General features: G+C 43.6%; 1 protein-coding gene across 1 annotated transcript in view; it reads right to left on the reverse strand.

Moving 5' to 3' along the window:
- The window catches only part of ndufa10 (NADH:ubiquinone oxidoreductase subunit A10), a 53,896-nt gene extending 36,609 nt beyond the window's left edge, over positions 1-17,287 (reverse strand). Inside the window, exons 1-5 of the mRNA XM_048535309.2 lie at positions 17,161-17,287; positions 15,891-16,059; positions 14,933-15,148; positions 12,336-12,422; positions 7,959-8,080 (exon numbers count right to left, since the gene is read on the reverse strand). Of these exons, the coding sequence (XP_048391266.1) occupies positions 7,959-8,080; positions 12,336-12,422; positions 14,933-15,148; positions 15,891-16,059; positions 17,161-17,217 (651 nt within the window). The 5' untranslated portion in view covers positions 17,218-17,287. The remainder of the gene's footprint in view (positions 1-7,958; positions 8,081-12,335; positions 12,423-14,932; positions 15,149-15,890; positions 16,060-17,160) is intronic.
- Positions 17,288-20,249: the final 2,962 nt, after the last annotated feature.

Consider the following 20,249-nt stretch of genomic DNA (forward strand, 5'->3'; position numbering starts at 1 on the left):
TGGGCAAGTAGGGAGGGGATAGGTCAGTCCGGGGAGGACGGACAGGTCAAGGGGGCGGAATGAGGTCAGTAGGTAGGAAATGGAGGTGCGGCTTGAGGTGGGAGGAGGGGATAGGTGAGAGGTTAAGGAGGCGGGAACGAGCTGGGCTGGCTTTGGGATGCAGTGGGGGGAGGGGAGATCTTGAAGCTTGTGAAATACACATTGATATCATCGGGCTGCAGGGTTCGCAAGCGGAATATGATTTGCTGTTCCTGCAATCTTCGGGTGGCATCATGGTGGCCCTGCAGGAGGCCCAGGATGGACATGTTGTCTGAGGAATGGGAGGGGGAGTTGAAATGGTTCACGACTGGGAGGTGCAGTTGTTTATTGTGAATCGAGCGTAGGTGTTCTGCAAAGCGGTCCCCAAGCGTCAGCTTGGTTTCCCTGATGTAGAGGAGGCCACAACGGGTGCAGCGGATGCAGTATACCATATTGGCAGATGTGCAGGTGAACATCTGCTGGATGTGGAAAGTCTTCTTGGGGCCTGGGATGGGAGTGAGGGAGACAGTATGGGGTCAACTGTAGCACTTCCTGCGGTTGCAGGGAAAGGTGCCGGGTCTGGTGGGGCTGGAGGGGAGTGTGGAGCAGACAAGGGAGTCACGGAGAGAGTGGTCCCTCCAGAAAGCAGACAAGGGTGGGGATGGAAAAATGTCTTTGGTGGTGGGGTCGGATTGCAGATGGCGGAAGTGTCGGAGGATGATGCGCTGTATCTGGAGGTTGGTGGGGTGGTATGTGAGGACGAGGGGGATTCTCTTTTGGTGGTTAGTGCAGAGACGGGGTGTGAGGGATGAGTTGCGGGAAATCTGGTGAAGGGTGTTCTCGACCACTGGAGTCGGGCTGGGGGGGGGGGGGTGTTTCGCGGTCCTTTAAGCACGAGAACGTCTGAGATGTACACGAGTGGAATGCCTCATTGTGAGAGCAGATGCGGTGAAGGAATTGGGAATAGAGGATGGAATTTTTGCAGGAAGATGGGTGGGAGGTGATGTATTCTAGGTAGCTGTGGGAGGCGGTGGGCTTGAAATGATATCGGTTTCTAGGTGGTTTCCTGAGATGGAGACAGAGAGGTCCAGGAAGGTGAGGGATGTGCTGGAGATGGTCCAGGTGAACTTGAGGTTGGGGTGGAAGGTGTTCGTGAAGTGGATGAACTGTTCGAGCACCTCGTGAGAGCATGAGGTGGCGCCGATACAGTCATCAACGTAACGGAGGAAGAGATGGGGTTTAGGGCCAGTGTACGTGCGGAAGAGGGACTGTTCCACGTAACCTACAAAAGAGGCAGGTATAGCTTGGGCCCAGGCAGGTACCCATGGCCACCCACTTTGTCTGTAGGAAGTGGGAGGAATCAAAAGAGAAGTTGTTGAGGGTGAGGACGAGTTCGGCTAGGTGGATGAGGTTGTTGATGGAAGGGGACTGGTCGGGCCTGCAGGGCAGGAAGAAGTGGATGGCCTGTAGGCCATCTGCATGGGGAATGCAGGTGTATAGGGACTGGACATCTATGGTGAAAATGAGGTGTTGGGGACTGGGGAAGTGGAAGTTCTGGAGGAGGTGGCCGGCGTGGGTAGTGTCACGGGCGTAGGTAGGGAGTTCCTGGACTAGGTGGGAGAAAATGAAGTCCAGATAGGTGGAGATCAGTTCGGTGGGGCAGCAGCAGGTGCAGACAATGGGTCAACCAGGGCAGGCGGGTTTTTGCATTATGGGAAGCGGGCGGTGCGGGGTTGGGGAACAATGAGGTTGGAGGCTGTGGGTGGGAGATCACCTGAGGTGATGAGGTTGTGAATGGTTTGGGAGATGATGGTTTAGTGCTCGGGGGTGGGGTCCTGATCCAGGGAGTGGTAGGAGGTGATGTCGGAGAGTTGGTGTCTGGCATCAGCGATGTAAAGGTCACTGCGCCAGACTACAACTGTCCCTCCTTGTCAGCGGGTTTTATGGTGAGATTGGGATTGGAGTACCTGTCCCTGCTACCCTGAGCCATTAAGAATGGAAGTAGCTGGAGAATGTTCCCTGCCAGTTCCAACTTTCTATCTAAGCTGGTTAAAGTTAGGCCGCACAATGCTCTGTTTAAAAAGAAATAACACAGTTCATCCTGTTGTAAAAATTAGTGCTATTTTAGTGAACATGTCATCCTCATATTGCCTTCTTCCCTTAATATAAACATTGCTAGCCTTTTCTTACAGCTTTGCTGCCCCCAAAGCATTCAACACCCCTGGAAAGAGCCCCTGCATGTATAAAGCACCGTTTACGATGATGGGGGTATTTCAAGCACTTGAGGTGAACATTTTTGTTTGCAAAGTAGTCGCGTCAGTTTTGCAGCCAAAAGGAGTGACCTCATTGTGCATGGGAATGACAACCAAGGTGAACCACCAGTTAGTACTGGTGGCACCAAGTCAGAAACATGTTGGTCAGGACTCCCAGCACAAAAAATATCATGGAACCTTTCACATCTACCTGAATATGCATTTGGGCACTGGTTTGATTTCTGAAACCTGGTAATTCTAACAATACAGCATTGCACCGTCAGAGAGAGTCACAGAGGCGAACAGCACGGAAACAGCCCCTTTGGTCCAACTTGTCCATGCTGACCAGTTATCCTAAACAAACCTAGTCATATTTGATAGCATTTGCCCCATTTCCCTCTAAACCCTGCCTATCTATATATCCGTCCAGTTGCCTTTTCAATGTTCTAACCGCACCAGCCTCCACCACCTCCTCTGGCAGCTCATTCCTTATATACATGTGTGGAAAAAAGTTGCCCCTTAGGTCCCTTTTATATCTTTCTCATCTCACCTTAAACCTATGCCCTCTAGTTTTGGACCCTCCTGTCCTGGGAAAAGACCTTGGTTATTCACCATATCCACACATCTCATGATTTGATACACCTCTAAAAAATCACCCCTCAGCCTCCGATGCTCCAGGGAAAATAGCCCCAGCCTATTCAGTCTCTCCTGGGGGCTCAAACCTCCAACCGTGGCTCCTGAACCCTTTCAGGTTTAACATAGCGGGAGACTGGAACTGCATACAGTATTCCAAAAGTGGCCAAACCAATGTCCTGTACAGCCACAACATGGCCTCCCAACTCCTATAGCTCAATGCACTGACCAATAGTGGCAAGCATACCAAATGCCTTCTTCACTACCCGATCTACCTGCAGCTCCACTTTCAAATAACTATGAACCTGCACTCCAAAGTCTCTTTGTTCAACAACACTCCCCAGGACCTTATCATTAAATGTATAAGTCCTGCCCTGATTGGCCTTTCCAAAATGAAACAACTCATGTTTATTTAAATTAAACTCCACCTGCTGCTCCTCAACCCATTGCACCACCTGATCATGATCCTGTTATATTGAGGTAATCTTTGCCATTGCCAACTACACCTGCAATTTTGGTGTCATCTGCAAAATTGCTAACCACACCTCCTATTTTCACATCCAAATCATTTATATAATGAAAAGCAGTGGACCCAGCACCGATCTTTGTGGCACACCACTGGTCACAGGCCTCCAGTCTGAAAAGCAACCCTCCACAACCACGATCGGTCTTCTACCTTTGAGCCAGTATCCAAATAGCTCATTCTCCCTCCATTCAATGCAATCTAACCTTGTTAAGTGGCCTACCATGAGGAACCTTGTCAAACACCTTACTGAAGACCATATTGATAACATCCACTGCTCTGCCTTCATCAATCCTAACTTTTACTTCTTCAATAAATTCAATTATACGTTAGTGGGAAACTATTTCTCACATACAAAGCCATTCCCTAATCAGTCCGTGCCTTTCCAAATACATGTACATCCTGCCCCTCAGGATTTCCGACAACAACATATCCACCAACGGTGTCAGATTCACTGGTCTATAGTTCCCTGGCCTTTCCTTACCAACTTTCTTCAATAATGGCAGCTCATCTGTGGCTATTGAATTCTAGGGGTACAGCTGAAATCCCAGTGATTTACTCACCTTTATGCATTTCAAGCCATCCAGCACCATCTCCCCGCAAAAAGGACATTTTCAAGTCGCTATTTTTTCCCCCACATTCTACATCTTTCATATCATTCTACACAGTAAACACTGATGAAAAATACTCATTTAATATCTCCTACAGTTCCACACATAGGTGGCCTTGCTGATCTTTAAAGGGGTCCTATTCTCTCTGTAGTTACTTTTTGCCCATTATGTATTTGTAGAATCCCTTTGGATTCTCCTTAACCCCATTTGCCAAAGCTATCTAATGCCCCTTTTTTGCCCTTGTGATTTCCCTCAAGTATATTCCTAATGTCTTCACCAATTTTTACTGATGCACCATTGAAAGCATACTGTCGGGTGCATGCCTGCCTGGTATGGCAACTGCTGTGCCCACGACCGTAAGAAACTACAGAAGGTTGTGTGCACAGCCCAGACCATCTCAGAAGCCAAACTTCCACCCATCGACTCCGTTTATATGGGTTGCTGATGCAGAAAGGCTGCCAACAAAGACCCATTGCACCCCATTAATGATACAATCTCTAATGTCAAGCATCAGCCTGAATGCACACACCAGCAGATTCAGCAACAGCCTCTTCTCAGCCGTTATTATAATGATGAATGGAGTCTCTAGCCTCAAACAAGCTGATCTCACCTAGCACACGCTCTGCGCAATGTAACCTGTATGCATCTAAGTCTTATCGTTCCATACATCCTTGCTGACAGTGATCTGCCTGTATTGCTCATAAACAAAGCTTTTCACTGTACTTCAGTACACATGACAATAAATCAACTTATACTCTTCTACGGATTCACCCAATCTCTGCTGTCTATACCTGACACATGCTTCCTTCTTTTTCTTGACCAAAACCGCAACATCTCTAGTCATCCAGCATTCCATACATCTACCTTGTTGTTTACCTTAACAGGTACATAATGTCTCTGAACTCCCGTTATCTAATTTTCTGAGGGATTCCTACTTTCCAGCATTCCCTTTACCTGCAAACATGCATGCTTGCAATCAACTTTTGAAAGTTCTTCAATAATACCGTCAAAATTGGCCTGCCTCCAATTTAGAACTTCAACTTTTAAATCTGGTCTATTCTTTTCCATCGCTATTTTAAAACTAATGGAATTTTGGTCACTGGCCCCAAAGTGTTCACCCACACACACCTCAGTCACCTGCCCTGCCTTATTTTACAAGGGTAGATCAAGTTTTAAACCTTCTCTAGCAGGTGCATCCACATGCTGAATCAGAAAATTATCTTGTACACTGCTGTCATGATTTTATTGTATGCTCAAATACTCTGGCATGTGGTTTATATTCGCAACCTCTAAATACAGCAGAACACTAGGCAAACTGCTATGTCTCAGTGTTGTCTCCAAAGACTGAAAATCAACACCTCGTTACCCAGAATGGACACAGGTTAAAATATTCCTGGATAGATTTGAGGGTTTCTTCTGTAAAGCAGAGACAAGGAAGCTTTGTCTCAATTTTTAAAAGCTAATTTTTGTACAAGTGTAACCATGCTCTCTTGTTGTTCTGGACTATGCCAGCATCCTTCAGAATCTTGGGGCGGGGAGTACACAACAGCCTGCACCATGGCATTTGCCAAAGCTGTTCTACCCATCTGTCGTGTGGTTATAGAGCAAAGATGACTTCAACTCTCCATGTAATTTCTCTTCAGGGACATAGCTTGTCTCCACTGAATTGCCAATTTCAAATGGAGAACCAACATTAGGAAATAACAAAAGCAGACCCATAATCAAGCACCAATCAACATAAGTGATATTATTCATCTCAACATTTTACCGACGGGTCTTGGAATGGAAGAATAATTAGCACTCTAAAGCCATCGGTACTTGTTCAGGTGCCTGCACTCAAGCTGCTAGATAGTGTATTATGTACACTTGAGGCAACTGACTCAACATCTGCTTCAGGATAATGTAAAATTTGGAAAATCCTGAAACAGAGGAATAAGCAAGTTATGCTAAAATATACGCATATCTCCCTGTCAGTGAATTACGCCAACATTTCAGGAACATCTCACGTGCAGTAGAAATTACAAATAGCCTGAAACAAGTGAAAACTTGCTTAAGCAAATCTTAAAAAACATCAAACTGCAGCATATTATCTGTAACTGTCTTGCATTAACAGGGGCTAACAGTGTGAAGCCAAGAAACTGCTATTTATGCACACTGAAGCACAGCACATTTCAGAAAATGCAACACTTTCTAAACTCGTCTGCCTACAAAGAGCTTTGTACATGGAAAGGTGACTACAGTAGCTGCAATTTTCGCTACTTTTCCTTTGTATTGCTGTAGGAGATTGAAACTCATCATATGGCGAAACAGAATTACAAACAGCAAATCTCTGCATCCAGTTTAGGTCAAAATGTAAATAGACGGAGTGCTAATTGCCGCACTGGTTGACTGTATACCACGGTCTCATCATGCAGGATTGAACTTCTTCATTCAGCAAACACAAAAATTCACCCCACACAAAATAAAAACATGAACGTTGAGTAATATTCTTGCTGGATTAGTTCATGAATCAAAAAGTGCAATCAAAAGAGAGAAGAAGCAAAATCAATCCCCTGGCTAGATGTTTTGTAGAAAATACAGAAAAAGCCATCCAGCCCATTGACCTAGGCTTTAGAGGGAGTTCCACATTAGCCTCCAACAACTCTCCTTCATATTACACCATCAGCACATCCATCCCTTCTTTACTCCCTCACATACTTAACTAACTCTCTCTTGGATGTGTCAACAAATACACAAACGTTCATCTGATACCAAGTTAAATCTATAGCCAATGAGTTGCGTAAATGAAGCTTCCCTCAGTTATACAGTCCTACAGTGTGAAAGCAGGCCATTGATCCATTGAGTCCACACCATCCTTCCAAAGAGACTCCCCCCTCCAGACCTAACCCCCTACCCCATCCTTGTAACCCTTACCCTCAAGTGTTTGGGCAAGTTCTTCCACTAAGCTATCAGGGGGCTGACAAGCTTAATCTCCAGGATGTCTACATGTTTAAACATCCCTATGTGGCAATGGAGAAAAAAACGATATTCTGCCATTTGGAAAGAAAGGCCCAATCTAAAGACCCATGTTGCAGAAATGTTACATATGGTTTCATTACTGTGCCTTTATATTCAGATAGCCCCAAGGATGCTGTGAGACTGCTTCTGCTCAGCTTAGTCTTAAAGCAGGTAACCATCTCAGCCTGAGGCTTCGACCAAATCCAGTATGTGGATGATGACTGTGTTGAATATTTTCCAAACTCATGCTTACTGCCTGAGGGGAAATTTACAGCTTCCAGCCACTTCATTGAGAAACTCATGTGGATCAGGTCTGGGGAGGAGATTATGCAAACAACCTATTTCCCCACAAACCCTGAAGTCACACATCATCAACAACTGAATCAATATCACTAAGTGGCAAACAGCAGGACACAATTTTTGCCCTTGATCCACAGTAGATGAGGCTGATGCAAGGAATCACAAACTGCTCAGATACAGTCACTTCTCAGCATTTTTGAAAAGAGCAGCACTACGGTGCTAAGCAAAGCATCTCAAAACTTCCCCACTATTGTATATGAAGTTTAATAATTCATTAAAATACCAGCCTCCAAACTGATTTTGTCTCCATTGAATACTGCATCTGCAATAAATGACCCAAGATATATGCATTTGTCAATACCCTAGTATTTGTCCATAAAATAATGGAAACCACAGAGGGCAGTGTTTATTTGGAATGAGTTGCCAGAGGAAGTAGCGGATGCTAGTACAATAATAACATTTAAAAAGCATCTGGCTGGATGCATGAAAAGGAAGAGTTTAGACGGATTATGCGGACAAATGCTAGCAAACTGAACTAGATTAACTTCGGATATCTGGTCGGCATGGATGAGTTGGACAGCTCCATTACTCTATGAAAACGAAAGGAGTACAAAAAGCCCTTACTTCACCATGCTGTTTCAACCGCTTCTGTATTTCCACAACAGGTACATCCAGATAGATGACAAGGTGAGGGGGAAGGAACTCACAAATGCTGTTTCCTTTGAGTTCATTGTAATGGTCGATACCTGAAAATAGAGCAGGGTTTCACAACAGCGTTTGGGTTATGGTCTAATATAGACTTCAGTTGGAGATTTAGGAAATTCCAGTTAGGGAGCAGCTGCACTGGACAATTACTGGCTTATGCACTTCTCCTAAGCAACTCCCACTCCTGGGACTTTGCCTGAATCTCCGTCAAACCTAGAGGCTTCCAGAATTTCTCAGCATTTTAAGCACTAGAACCCTGCCACAGCAGCATTCTTTTGGGGACAAAGCCTCTTCGCTCTGCAGCAGACCATCATAATCAGCTCTTCAGCATTTCTCCTATGCCCTAACTTCATGGAGTGCTACTAACAGCTCATGGGACTTCTTTTGAAGGCCCAACTACACAGAGCGTGACCGTTAGCTGTGTTGCTGAGAAAGTGGCTAAAGGCAGCATTTGCCCTGCACAGAGCTGATTCCACTGCCCTCTCCATCTTAACTCTGACTAATGACTAAAAACTGACTGTTCAGTAACTCTAATTATTGAGTGACCCAATGATAACCTCACAACAAGCCCACGCTCTTGTTCTTTGGCAGTATTGGAAAATAGGGGCGGGAGTACGCCATTCAGTTCCTTAACTTGCTACATTTTAGATCATAGCTGATTATCTACATCAAAACAACATTTCCACACTGCACAAACACCCCTTGATATCATCAATAACCTGAAATTAATCAATCTTGGTTTTAATCATTATTGGAGCACTGGCAGCACAGTAGCTCAGTGGTTAGCAGTGCAGCCTCACAGCACAAGGGATCCAGGTTCGATTCCAGCCTCAGGTGACAGCCTGTGTAGATTTTGCACATTCTCCAGGTGCTCTGGTTTCCTCCCACAGTCCAAAGATGCTCATGGTAGGTGGATTGGCCATGCTAAGCTGCCCACAGTGCCCAGGGATGTGCAGGCTAGGTGGGATGGTCACGGCAAAAACAGGAATAGGGTATGAGGCTAGGTCTGAGAGGGATGCTCTTTGGGGGGGGATTGGGTGCAGCCTCGATGGGCCAAATGACCATCTTTTACACTGTAAAATTATAGAATCACAGAATCCATAATGTACACGATTGGACAAATTGGCAAGCAAAGATTTTCAGGGTGAGATCAACCTAGCCACATGTCATTCATAGCATCTGACAAAGGAAACAACTGCGACAAGATCAAACCAGCCTTCTATGTTCCTCAGTAATAAGGGATGTTTCCATGCTGTGGCAGGGTCACATGTAACTTTGAATGAAAAAAAAACAGTAAAGTTCTTTTCAATAACTGTGCTGTTGGAGCATGCCTTCCCCTTTTCAGACTTCAAAATACTTGTAATGCCTCTAAAAATTTTAATCAAAACATGATTGTGGTTTATGTGACGCATTTTGAATTGTTAAAACTGGAATAAATCACTTTATACCATGCTTACATACTGTATGTGTTGGTTAAATTCACCATCAACTGGTCCAAATTGACCTAATATAATTCCTGATCCCAGTATCAAAGGGACTATGCTCCACATTTAGTCTTGGTTATTTCACATAAAATAAATTAAACTGCACTGAGCTAAGCCTGTCAACTTATTTGTTCTGGACTTTGTGTTTGCCCAGAGAGGTTTTCAGTAGTATACCTTACATTGTTGAAGCTATCATTTGCCAGGATAAACAAACTGAACAGGCCTGCTCGAGCACTGTTTATTTAAATTTAAGTGAACGCATTCTGGTTTGAGCCTACATCAGAGAAGTTACTGAATTGTGGATTGTTGCAGTGTGGATGAGGCCATTCAGGTTGTCCTTCTCCGCACCAGCTCCCTGAATGGTTAAGACGGACTGTTCATTCTCCCCACTACTTCCTGTAACCCTACATCCCCTTCCTTTTCAGATAACACAGAACAGTACAGCAAAGGAACAGGCCCTTCAGCCCACCGTGTCTGTGCCAACCGGGATTCTATTCTAAACTAATCCTCTCTTGCCTGCACACGGTCCATATCCTTCTGTTCTCTGCCCATTCATGTCTCTGTCGAAATGCCCATTAAACTTTCCTACCATATCTGCATTTACCACCTCCCCTGGCAGGAGAATCCAGGCACCTACTATCCTGTGTCTAAACAACAAACTTCCCTTGCGCATCTCTTTTAAACATTTCCCCCTTCACCTTAAACCTTTGCACTCTAGTATGTGACATTTCCACCTTTCTCTGACTATCCACTCTAACAATGCCTCTCATAACTTTATATACTTTTATCAGGTCATTCCCCTGCCACTAGCCTTAGTGGAAACAGTCCAGGTTTGTCCAACCTCTCCCAATAGTTAATACACTCTAGTCCAGGTAACATCCTGATAATCGTCTTCTGCACCCTCTCCAAAGCATCCACACCCTTTGTATAGTGTGGCAACCAGAACCGCACACTGTACTCCGAATGTTGCCTGACCTAAATTTTACACAGCTGCAATATGACTTGCCAACCTTTATACTCACTCAATGCAGACAAGCATGCCATTTGCCTTCTTCACCACCTTATCCACTTTTGCCACTTTCACGGAGCTATCAATCTATCAATCTCCCAATCTCCGTCTTAAAGTTATTTAAGCACTGGTGGCACAATGGCTCAGACGTTCACACTGCTGCCTCACAGCACTGGGGACCTGGGCTCAATTCCAGTTTCAGGTGATGGTGTGTGAAGTTTGTACATTCTCGTCATGTTTACACGTGTTTTCGCTGGGTGCTCCAGTTCCCTCCCACAGTCCAAAGATGGACAGGTTGTGTGTATTAGCCATACTGAAATTAACCATAATGTTCAGGAATGTAATGCGGGGTTACTTGATACAGTGGGGCGGCTGGGTCTGAGTGGGATGCTCTTTGGAGGGTCGCTGAAGCCTTGATGGGCCAAACAGCGTCCTCCTTCACTCTCCACTTTCTATGATTTCCTGAGCTTCCTCAGCCCTCTCAAATAGTGAGCTCCAAAGCTTCAACATCCTTCAAGCTAAAAGGTTCTTCCTAATCTGGGTCCTTAACTGTATGCCTTTTATTCAGAGACTGTCTCTCTGGTTGTCGATTCTGCAGCCAGAGGAAACACCCTGTCCGCATTTACTCTGTCTAACCCTTTAAGAATATTGCAAGATTCCATGAGATCCTGTTTTACTCTCCTCAACCACAGAGAACGTAAGCCCAGTCTCCTCAATGCCTTATGATGAGATAGTCCCACCTTCCCAGAAGTCAGTCTGAACGTGGCTATTATCGTAACATGTTCTCTGCATAATACACTTCCTCTCCATAGCTGCCAGCTGAAGGCATGCAAAGAAAAAAATGGGTACAAAAAAAATTTCATTGCCAAATTGAGTGCAGTAAATATGAAAAGATCTTCAAGCTGAAATACACCATTGTAACAACTTGACATTTAGTTAAAGATTGCATGCACTGGATCAATATACCGTTTGCTACGTTAATCTTTAGTCATGTATTTCAGTGCCTTCAAATTCCTTTTCGCTTACAAAATATACATATATAAATAAAGCAGTGACTTCAAAAATGTTGTCGAACTAAGGAACAATGCAATTTTGGGAGTAAAGGTAGTTACTTGGAATAGCAAATGTTTTGAGGTGCCACAAGATGAGTCGCTGGGTGCCCTGATGTTCATCTATTGACACAAATAATCAGTGTTTGGGAAGCAGGGTAGACACAAAGAAGGTGCCTCCACTTGGGTGGGGTCCAAAATTATAGGCCATGCGCCTAAGAGAGTCATCAATTAATCTAAAATGAAATTCAGGAGAAATTTATTTACCCAAGGAGTGGCAAGAATGTCAGAATTCAATAATGAGACACAAATGGTGGAGGTGCATTTAGGCAAAAGTTAGATACACATGAGAGTGAAAGAAAAGAATACATTGATAGGGTTCAATGAAAATGTGTAGGAAGAGGCTTGTGTGAGGCATGACTAACACCATTGATGAAAAGTCACTTTCTGTGCTCTAAACAATTTGTAATGCACAGAACAGAAAGTACAATCTGCCAACATCACCTTGGACTGTCTCATTCCACAACTGTAAAAAAAGGTCTCAGTGCTTTGGAGTAATTAAGAAACCTATTGGTACAGACCTTAGATGAAGACTGCAACTTGGGCAAAGTTGCAGGTGCCTGTACTCTTAAAGGTCAAAAGGGAATCAGGACAATATAAACATCAAGCCACATCCAGCTCAAAGAAATCCTTCTTAACAGGTGAAGAATGCAAACCGTGCAAAGCACTGCTGCTACAAAATGGTATTACTTACACTGCTTCCGGATATATCCTTGTTTGTACATCGCTTCAAGAAAAACATAGTCACTGTAGGGCGACCGTTCCAATACAACACCCTGCCCTAAAGGTGCAAACACAAACGGATCAAAATGCAAAGTGTGTTGAAAATGTTTATCCTGTTAATTGGTTATACCATGATACAGCTGTCAGAACCTTTGTGATTTGCAGCTTCTACTTGGAAAATTCATGCCCCTTTTCATTATCATGACTTCAATCCTTACACCTACCCCTAGATGTGATTCACAATGTATATCAACTTTACCAGGCTGAACTTAAGCTCCTCTGTTGGGAAAGAGAGTTTATCCAGCTAGTTCTTAAGGTGACAAGCAGAGTTGTAACAATCCCTGGGAAACTCTTCAAATTTCACTCTGCCAGTTTGAGTGCACAATCCTTACACCTTGGGTTGGCGCTCAATGACAACCTACAAGCCAGTTTACTAACTTATCTTCAATTTTATGATCTTTGTTTTGAGCTAACAGTCACTTATTCTCAATCTTATTAAATGACTTCTGGAAGTCCGTGATAACCTACAATTTACTGACATTACCCTGCCTACAGTGTGATGATAATACTGAACAAGTCAGATTTCGAGAGAAACCTGGCTTGATCGATGAGGAAATTATTTTTGCAATTTGGTTACCGTGGTGCCTTGTCACCGAGCATGCTCACAAGAAGCTGCCATTGCACTTTTAACAAAAGAACAATAAGTTTACTAAAGCACAATAGGAGATAAAACATAGAAAGATGTCATCATAAAGAGAAAAAAAATGAATTCCTTATCCCAGCAATATCTTTCTCAGACATTCAACATCCGACAAATTATCACTAAGATGTTCACTGTTTCTTCCTCAACCGACAGGCGCATAAGAGTTTCCTTTCAGTAAATTTTGGCTACAATCACGAGATGTGGTTCTCTCTGTCTCTGCCTGTGCACACAGATAGTCTAAATCACTGAGTTTTCTCACAGAACTCAGTCAGGGCTTTTTATCCAATTACTTTGACCATTTTCAGTTCGCTTATCAGCGCAACCCTGGCATGCATGTTTTCTTCTAAGTTTAAGCTGCTTCTGGACCCTTCCCCTAGATCATAAATGCTGAACTTAGTAATCATTTGGCAATTATTTCACCAGGTAGCTGGTCTAATCATTTAGCTTTATTCACATTCTTTCTTAGAAATTCTGTTTCAACCTACGACAGTAAATTCCTGATTCTTAAAAGTAAACAAGTCACCTTTATAGAACTGAAAACTGAAAAAAAAAACATTTACCACTACTTCACAACTCATGTTCCCAAATAATTACAGACCTCACACAATTTCTTTTAGTTACTTCCTCGGAAATTTAAATTAGATTTGCCAGACATGAGCTCTTCTTTATAAATACTTGCTTGCTCTTTGTTTTTCACAATTAATGTGCTCAGTTTCTGACTTCAATTACATATTTCAGTAACTCTCCCACAAACAATGTGGCAAACAGACCTTTAACTTAATAGTTTCCCGCTCTCTCTCTCTCTCGCCTTCCTTAAATGATGGAGTTACATTTCCAATCCATAAATAATCCTGGCGTCGAAAGACTTTGGATTATTACGATAAAGGATCTTTAGTCTTCACATCATTTTCTATAAAACATCAGCTGCAGTGAATTTGACAGGCTTCACTGTCATTCTGTTAAAAGGCCTGCTTTGATGTAGTGGGACTTCATCCCAGTTATTGTAATAATAACAGAAAAGCCCTCTAACCTTCACCACTCATCTCACCACAGTCACATATAATGAGCCACCAATGTCAACTCAAGCCTATACAGAAGGCTATGCCACTCCATGGTTTCTCACTCCCCCCATGACAGTCATATTGCATTTACCTGCCTACTGGCCCAGTATAAACTGCATAGAACAAATGAACTCAATCGTAATAACAGGATGAGTGAAATAGGCTTCAAAAAATTTCATAACTTTCCACTAATTTTAATGGAAAGTCCTTGCACTTGAAGGAATAAAAGTGTTAATTACCCTGAACATTTAAAGTGTCAATGGCAAAAACTGTAAACACCTGAAACCTCTTATGTAAATGAATATTATGCAATTGGCAGTAGAGATCAGAGGCGCAGAGAAATTTTCAATCACCTGGGACCAAAGTGATTTACCACCCTAATGAGTTTCTGGACTCTCAACCAAGATTCAGAACGCTGTTCTGGCTGAGATCCCACAAACCTACAATGGAACCAGCCAGGTCTGGAATGCTGGATATGGCCTCAAAACCTGAACCGGGCTTACCAATGAAGGAAAGGCACTGAAAACTGGAAGGACTGGGGATAGAGCCAGGGTCCCAGAATCTATGCTGATTCACTGATTTCCAAAGACTCCCTAGTCATTCTGCCTTGATGAAAATCCAAGGTCAACTCTTGAGAGATAAAACTCTGAATATCTTATAGAAGAATCCTATAGTAGTCAAGAGTGAAATGAGTTTACAACTGCTCCTTCTTAATGGAAAATAAACTGCCACACCAGAAATTTATTTAAATTTGGACTTCTCGCTTTTGCAAGAAAAATAAATAATTTCTTTTCAAGTCCGCACCTGTTTGAAGAAGGTGCTCCAGAGCGTCAGAGTACTGCAGGGTCCGAAGGTGGTACATCCAACTCTGCAGCCGATAGGAATTTCCATCTGGAGATTGAGGGTCCTTGTAAAACTTTTCCACACTGCAGTTACCATTAAATGCAGAACTTAACTTCTGGCCATCACCTGTCTTCCAGTCCCAGTAATGAACATCAACCTCAGGGATATACAACATGTCTGAAGAAAGCAGAGTGTTGATAAATTGCAATAAGAACATGGTATCTCAAGTAAGACAAAATACTTGCAGTCATACAGCATATTTCACATCTTTGTGACATATAAAGCATTTCATGGTAGAAAAAAAACACTGCAAATAATCCTTTTCAATTACAAGAAATGGTATTGTTTAAAATAGCATTACTGTGAACTAATGATGTTATGAAGAAAACTATGCAAAACATTAGTCAAACCGCAGCTGAAATACTTTTGGGCTGTTTTTTGAAGGAAAGATATATTGGCATTGGAGGTAGTCCAGAGAAGGTAGACAAAGGTTGTTTTGCTTACAATTGAGTGATTTTATTGTTCTGGTTCTTTCAGTTAAATTTATGGGGTTATCGAATTTCTCATTAAATGAGAACAATCCTTACTGTGATTGTAGCACATCACAGAAAATTTACAAGCAGCTTTGATCAAATTAGGACCAGCTCAACTGCACTTACAGTTTTGGGCGACGTTTCAGTTTTATTTGTGATTACTCAAAATTTCCAGAAGACTGCTTTGAAGAGGTTATAAGCTATGGTTGTTCATTGCAACATATTTCAGCCCTCATTATCCAGTTATACAATAACAAATATGAATTGCACGACATCTATGACCTAAAACATCCAATAAGCAATACAGCATAGAAAACAGGAGCACAAACAATAAAGAGATGTTTAACATTTGCTGTGAGAAAAATAAAACAATCCCAGCATTTTACCTAGTTTCTCAGCCAAGCTTTTCGCTAAGGCACCTTTTCCAGAAGCAAGGTTTCCATCAACGGTGATGATTTTACTGTTGTCCTTGAACTTTCGCATTGTTGTGTCGCCTAACATGTAAGCCAACCAACCATACCTCAGCTCTCTGTGGGGAGTCATGTGGATCTGAGCCTGGAGCCCAAAGCAGAAAAACACAAACTGAGAGAGATGCAGGAAAACACATCTCTCTTAACTACACATAGTTTTTATTAACAGACAGCCATTGGCCTGATGTGCAGTGGTTATAAATAGCAGGACTGAATTTATCCTCTTTTGTGGGCAGAACAAACCGGTGCAATCTTTCACAGTGCCAGCTAAATAGCAGTGTGGCAGCTGCACTGGAATAGCTTGAGCTAGGGGTTTAGCTTGCTCTGGAGTGTAAGTCTTCAACTATCGCAGGAATACTGTTACAACCCATCACCTTTTCAGCACCAAGGAACTTCAGCCCTTTCTTGATATCATGTGGCATGAACCAAATTGGTTAAAATCTGATGTCTCTGATGCTGGGGCCCTCTAAAGTAAATTGAGACATGTCATCCACTTGGCACCCACTCTCTGATATTGGATGCATATATTTGTCTTTTGCACTAAAAAAAACTGGGCTCCCCCCACAATGAGAAAGTGGGTATTTGTGAAGCTGCCTTCTGCAGTTATTTCATTAACTGCCCATCACCATTCACAATTGGCTACAGCAGGACTGCACAGCTTAGAAGTGACCCGTTGGTTGTGGGATTGCCTCGCTTCATCATTTGCTGTTCGGCATGCACAAAGTCCTCTCTTGTCACTTCGCAGAGTCAGAAGTCACACAGTGCCAGGTTGCGAGCCTGGCGAAGGAACAGCACCACAAAAGTTTGTGAGTTCGATATGAACCTGTTGGACTGTAACCTGATACATTGGGCCTGGAAGTTACAGATTGTAACAGGAAGATAACACTGCAGAGCGACTCGTGTATCCCCAGCTCTGCGTTGCTAACCCTGCTCTCAGCAGATTATGTTTCATGCCCTAACTGTAAGAATTGCCCAGCAGTTTGCTTCAATTTTTCCTTTTGGCTCCTTGTATTGTCTGTCCCTCCCCGCCCGCCCGCCGTGACCTCCACCTGCCCCTGACACTTTGGCTCATCTCCCTCCCCCTCTCTTTTCCAGGGTCTTCACTCACACCCACCCACCCTCCATCCATCCATCCTATTCTTTCTCCCGCCCCCGCCTTCCCCCCCGGGGGTGTGAGCGCACTGACCCCGGGTTGAAGGAACTGTCGGACTCCCCGAGCCGCCAGCAGCCTCCGCGCCGCCATCCTTGTCGGTTGCGGGGTCCTTCGTGACTAGCCGACGCACATCCGGAGACGCAGAGGCGCCGAGCGCGGTGCCTTGCCACAAACGAACGCACGCACAGACACGAGAGCACGCGCGTGTCTTTCGCTGAGGTACCACCTCCAGCCACTGACTGGTTCATGCCCCTGGTCTGCTGCAGTAACCTTTCCTAGATAACAAAGTGTGAAGCTGGATGAACACAGCTGGCTAAGCAGCATCTTGTGCTCCTGAGATGCGGCTTGGCCTGCTGTGTTCATCCAGCTTCATACTTTGTTATCTTGGATTCTCCAGCATCTGCAGTTCCCATTTTCTCCAGTAACCTTTCCTGCTGCTTTAAGATCCCCCTTCCAATGCCTGAGCTGTTGCATTCCAGTTCCTTCATGCAAATTTGTTTTCCCACTTCACACCAACAATTCATTGCAAAGTGTATGACCGTCCTCCTCCTCCCCAACTCCTCCCCAAAAATCCCTGAGCACGTTGTGTTGCCCTGGTTGGCGATGCCAAGTTTAACCAGCATTGTTGGAGCTGTACCCACTGCCCCTTGAACACCCTTCAAACACTTGAGCAACTCCCTTGCATGCAGACCTGGGGGGCGGCACTGGCTCACAGTGCCAGGGACCCAGGTTCGATTCCACCATCAGGTGACTGCATAAGTGTTTACACGTTCTGCCCCATGTCTGCGTGGGTTTCCTCCGGGTGCTCCAGTTTCCTCCCACAGTCCACAAAGATGCGCAGATTAGGGTGGATTGGCCATGGGAAATTGCCCGCAGTGTCCAGGCTGGGTGGACTTGCCACGTAGTTATGGGCTTAGAGCAATAGAGTGGAGGTCTGGGTTTGGACGGGACACTGTTTAGAGGGTCAGTGTGGACTCGATGGGCTGAGTGGCCTGCTTCCACACTGTAAGGATCCTATGACTCAGAGTGGCTTTAACACACCCAAATCTGTTTGATCTCCATTCCCATGAAAACCTCAACCCCTTAATATATCCTGTAGCCATATCCAAATGGCTTTTATTCTGCGCAACCGTGAGCTTCTGAATAAACCCCTGAAGCCCCAAGCTTCTTTAATAATTGCCCAAATCCCTGAATAAGTCAGTCAGCTGCTGTAATGACATCCCAAATTTCTTAAGACTTTCACATCTTCCTTAACCCATTCACCCCTCATCAAGTCCTTTAAAAACTCTCTACAAGGGATAAAATAGTAAAACTAGGAGGTCAGAAAACCTGGAGATGACTACTGGTCTGGAATGAAATGTTTTTTTCAAAAGATGAGCTAACTTGGCTCAGTTCAGCCATTTCCAAGATTTACTGATACTTTGTATTGGGAACTCCCCAAACCCCAACTCCCTTAAATGTCCAGCTGCCTCAAACTAAAGTAGACCTGTGGCTTTCCTGCCCAGAAATAAGTAATATTGTTTATATAACGGAGATTAAACAGATATTGATTGTTTAAGTGAGTGAACAAAGAAGTAGCAAGTGGGGTATTCTAATTCTTTAATTAACTTCTTGGTCTTCCTTTGCTGCATTCAAAATTGCTCACAGCCCTCAAGCTTGCTTTTTATAAAGCATCTTTATGTGATTCCTCTTTTGATCTAAAACTAGCCTTAACTTCTTTCATTAGCCGTGGTTGGGCTACTTGTGTTCTTTCACTCAAAAGGAATGCAATAACTATTACAATGCATGTGATAATTTCTTAAATACTAACCATTGCCCATCCATTATCATGCCTTTCAATGAGGTTGCCCAGCCTATTGCAGCCCTCGTACCTTCAGAATTTGTTTTGCTTAAGTTGAATACCCTAGTTTATGATTGGACTACTCCAATTTCTCCCCCATTGAAGAATTCTATCATGATATGATCACTGTTTCTTAAAAGAGCCCTCATAACACCATTCATAATTGACCCCCTCTCATTGCACAAAATAAAACCTGAGATAATTTCAATGTACTGGTCCACATAACCTTCTTGTAAACATTGCAGGAATGTATCCATCGCAGGTTTATTGCTCAGGTGGTTTGCTCACTCTGTATGTAAATTAAGGACCCTACACTGACTAGCACCTTTGTTGCATATTTTCCGAATGCAGCCATCCCGTAGCTCACCAATTGTTTGGAAGCCTATAGACAACACCCATTTATAACTTCCACCCCTTATTACTTCTGAACTCTGTCCAGACTGATTCTACACCTGGATTTTCTGCACTAAGAACCTTTCTCATTGATACATTGTTTTCATTATTCTCTATCAATGACATGCCACTTCCTTTTCATTTTTTGCCCATCCTTCATAAAGATTTGATAGCCTTGAATATCCAACTCCCAGCCTTGGTAACACCACAGCCATATTTCTAGTATCACAATCACATCCCACCCATTTATAGTTATCTGCACTGTTAATTTGTCCACCTTATTACGAGTGTTCCACGTATTCAGCTTTGGGACCTTTAAATTTCTTTACATTTTCATGCTTTCTTTTTTGAATCACGACCCTACTTGCTGATAGCCCTTCTTTCTTCTGTCATGTCCTTTTGCTTTCGACTTGTCTAACCTTTGTTTCCATCTTTGATTCCTTCAGTCTTGCCTTCCCGTTCCGGTTCCCAGCCCACTTCCATTATGGTCTAGACATTCCCCCAATGAACTAGACAATGCCCCTGTGAGGATATTGATGTCAGCCCTGCTGGTGTGCAACTGTCCAGCTTGAATGGGTCCCATCTCCTCCACAATGAATCCCAATGCCACAAGAATCTAAACCTCGACAGCAACACGTTAAGGCAGTCTCTTCTCAAATTCCTGATCTTGCTGGCACAAAACGTTGGGATCGCTGGCCATTCACAATATGTATCAATGTCTAGGGATGAGGAAATCAAATATAATATTTCCAAGTTTGCTGATGACACAAAGCCAAGTGAGAATGGGAGTGGTAAAGAGGACACCAAAAGGCTTCAAGGTGACTCATATAAGTTGGGCGAATAGGCAGACGCAGTACAACTTGAATAAATTTGAAGATGTCCACTTCAG

The sequence above is a fragment of the Stegostoma tigrinum genome, chromosome 7 (genome assembly GCF_030684315.1).
Source record: "Stegostoma tigrinum isolate sSteTig4 chromosome 7, sSteTig4.hap1, whole genome shotgun sequence".
Classification (NCBI taxonomy): Eukaryota; Metazoa; Chordata; class Chondrichthyes; order Orectolobiformes; family Stegostomatidae; genus Stegostoma; species Stegostoma tigrinum.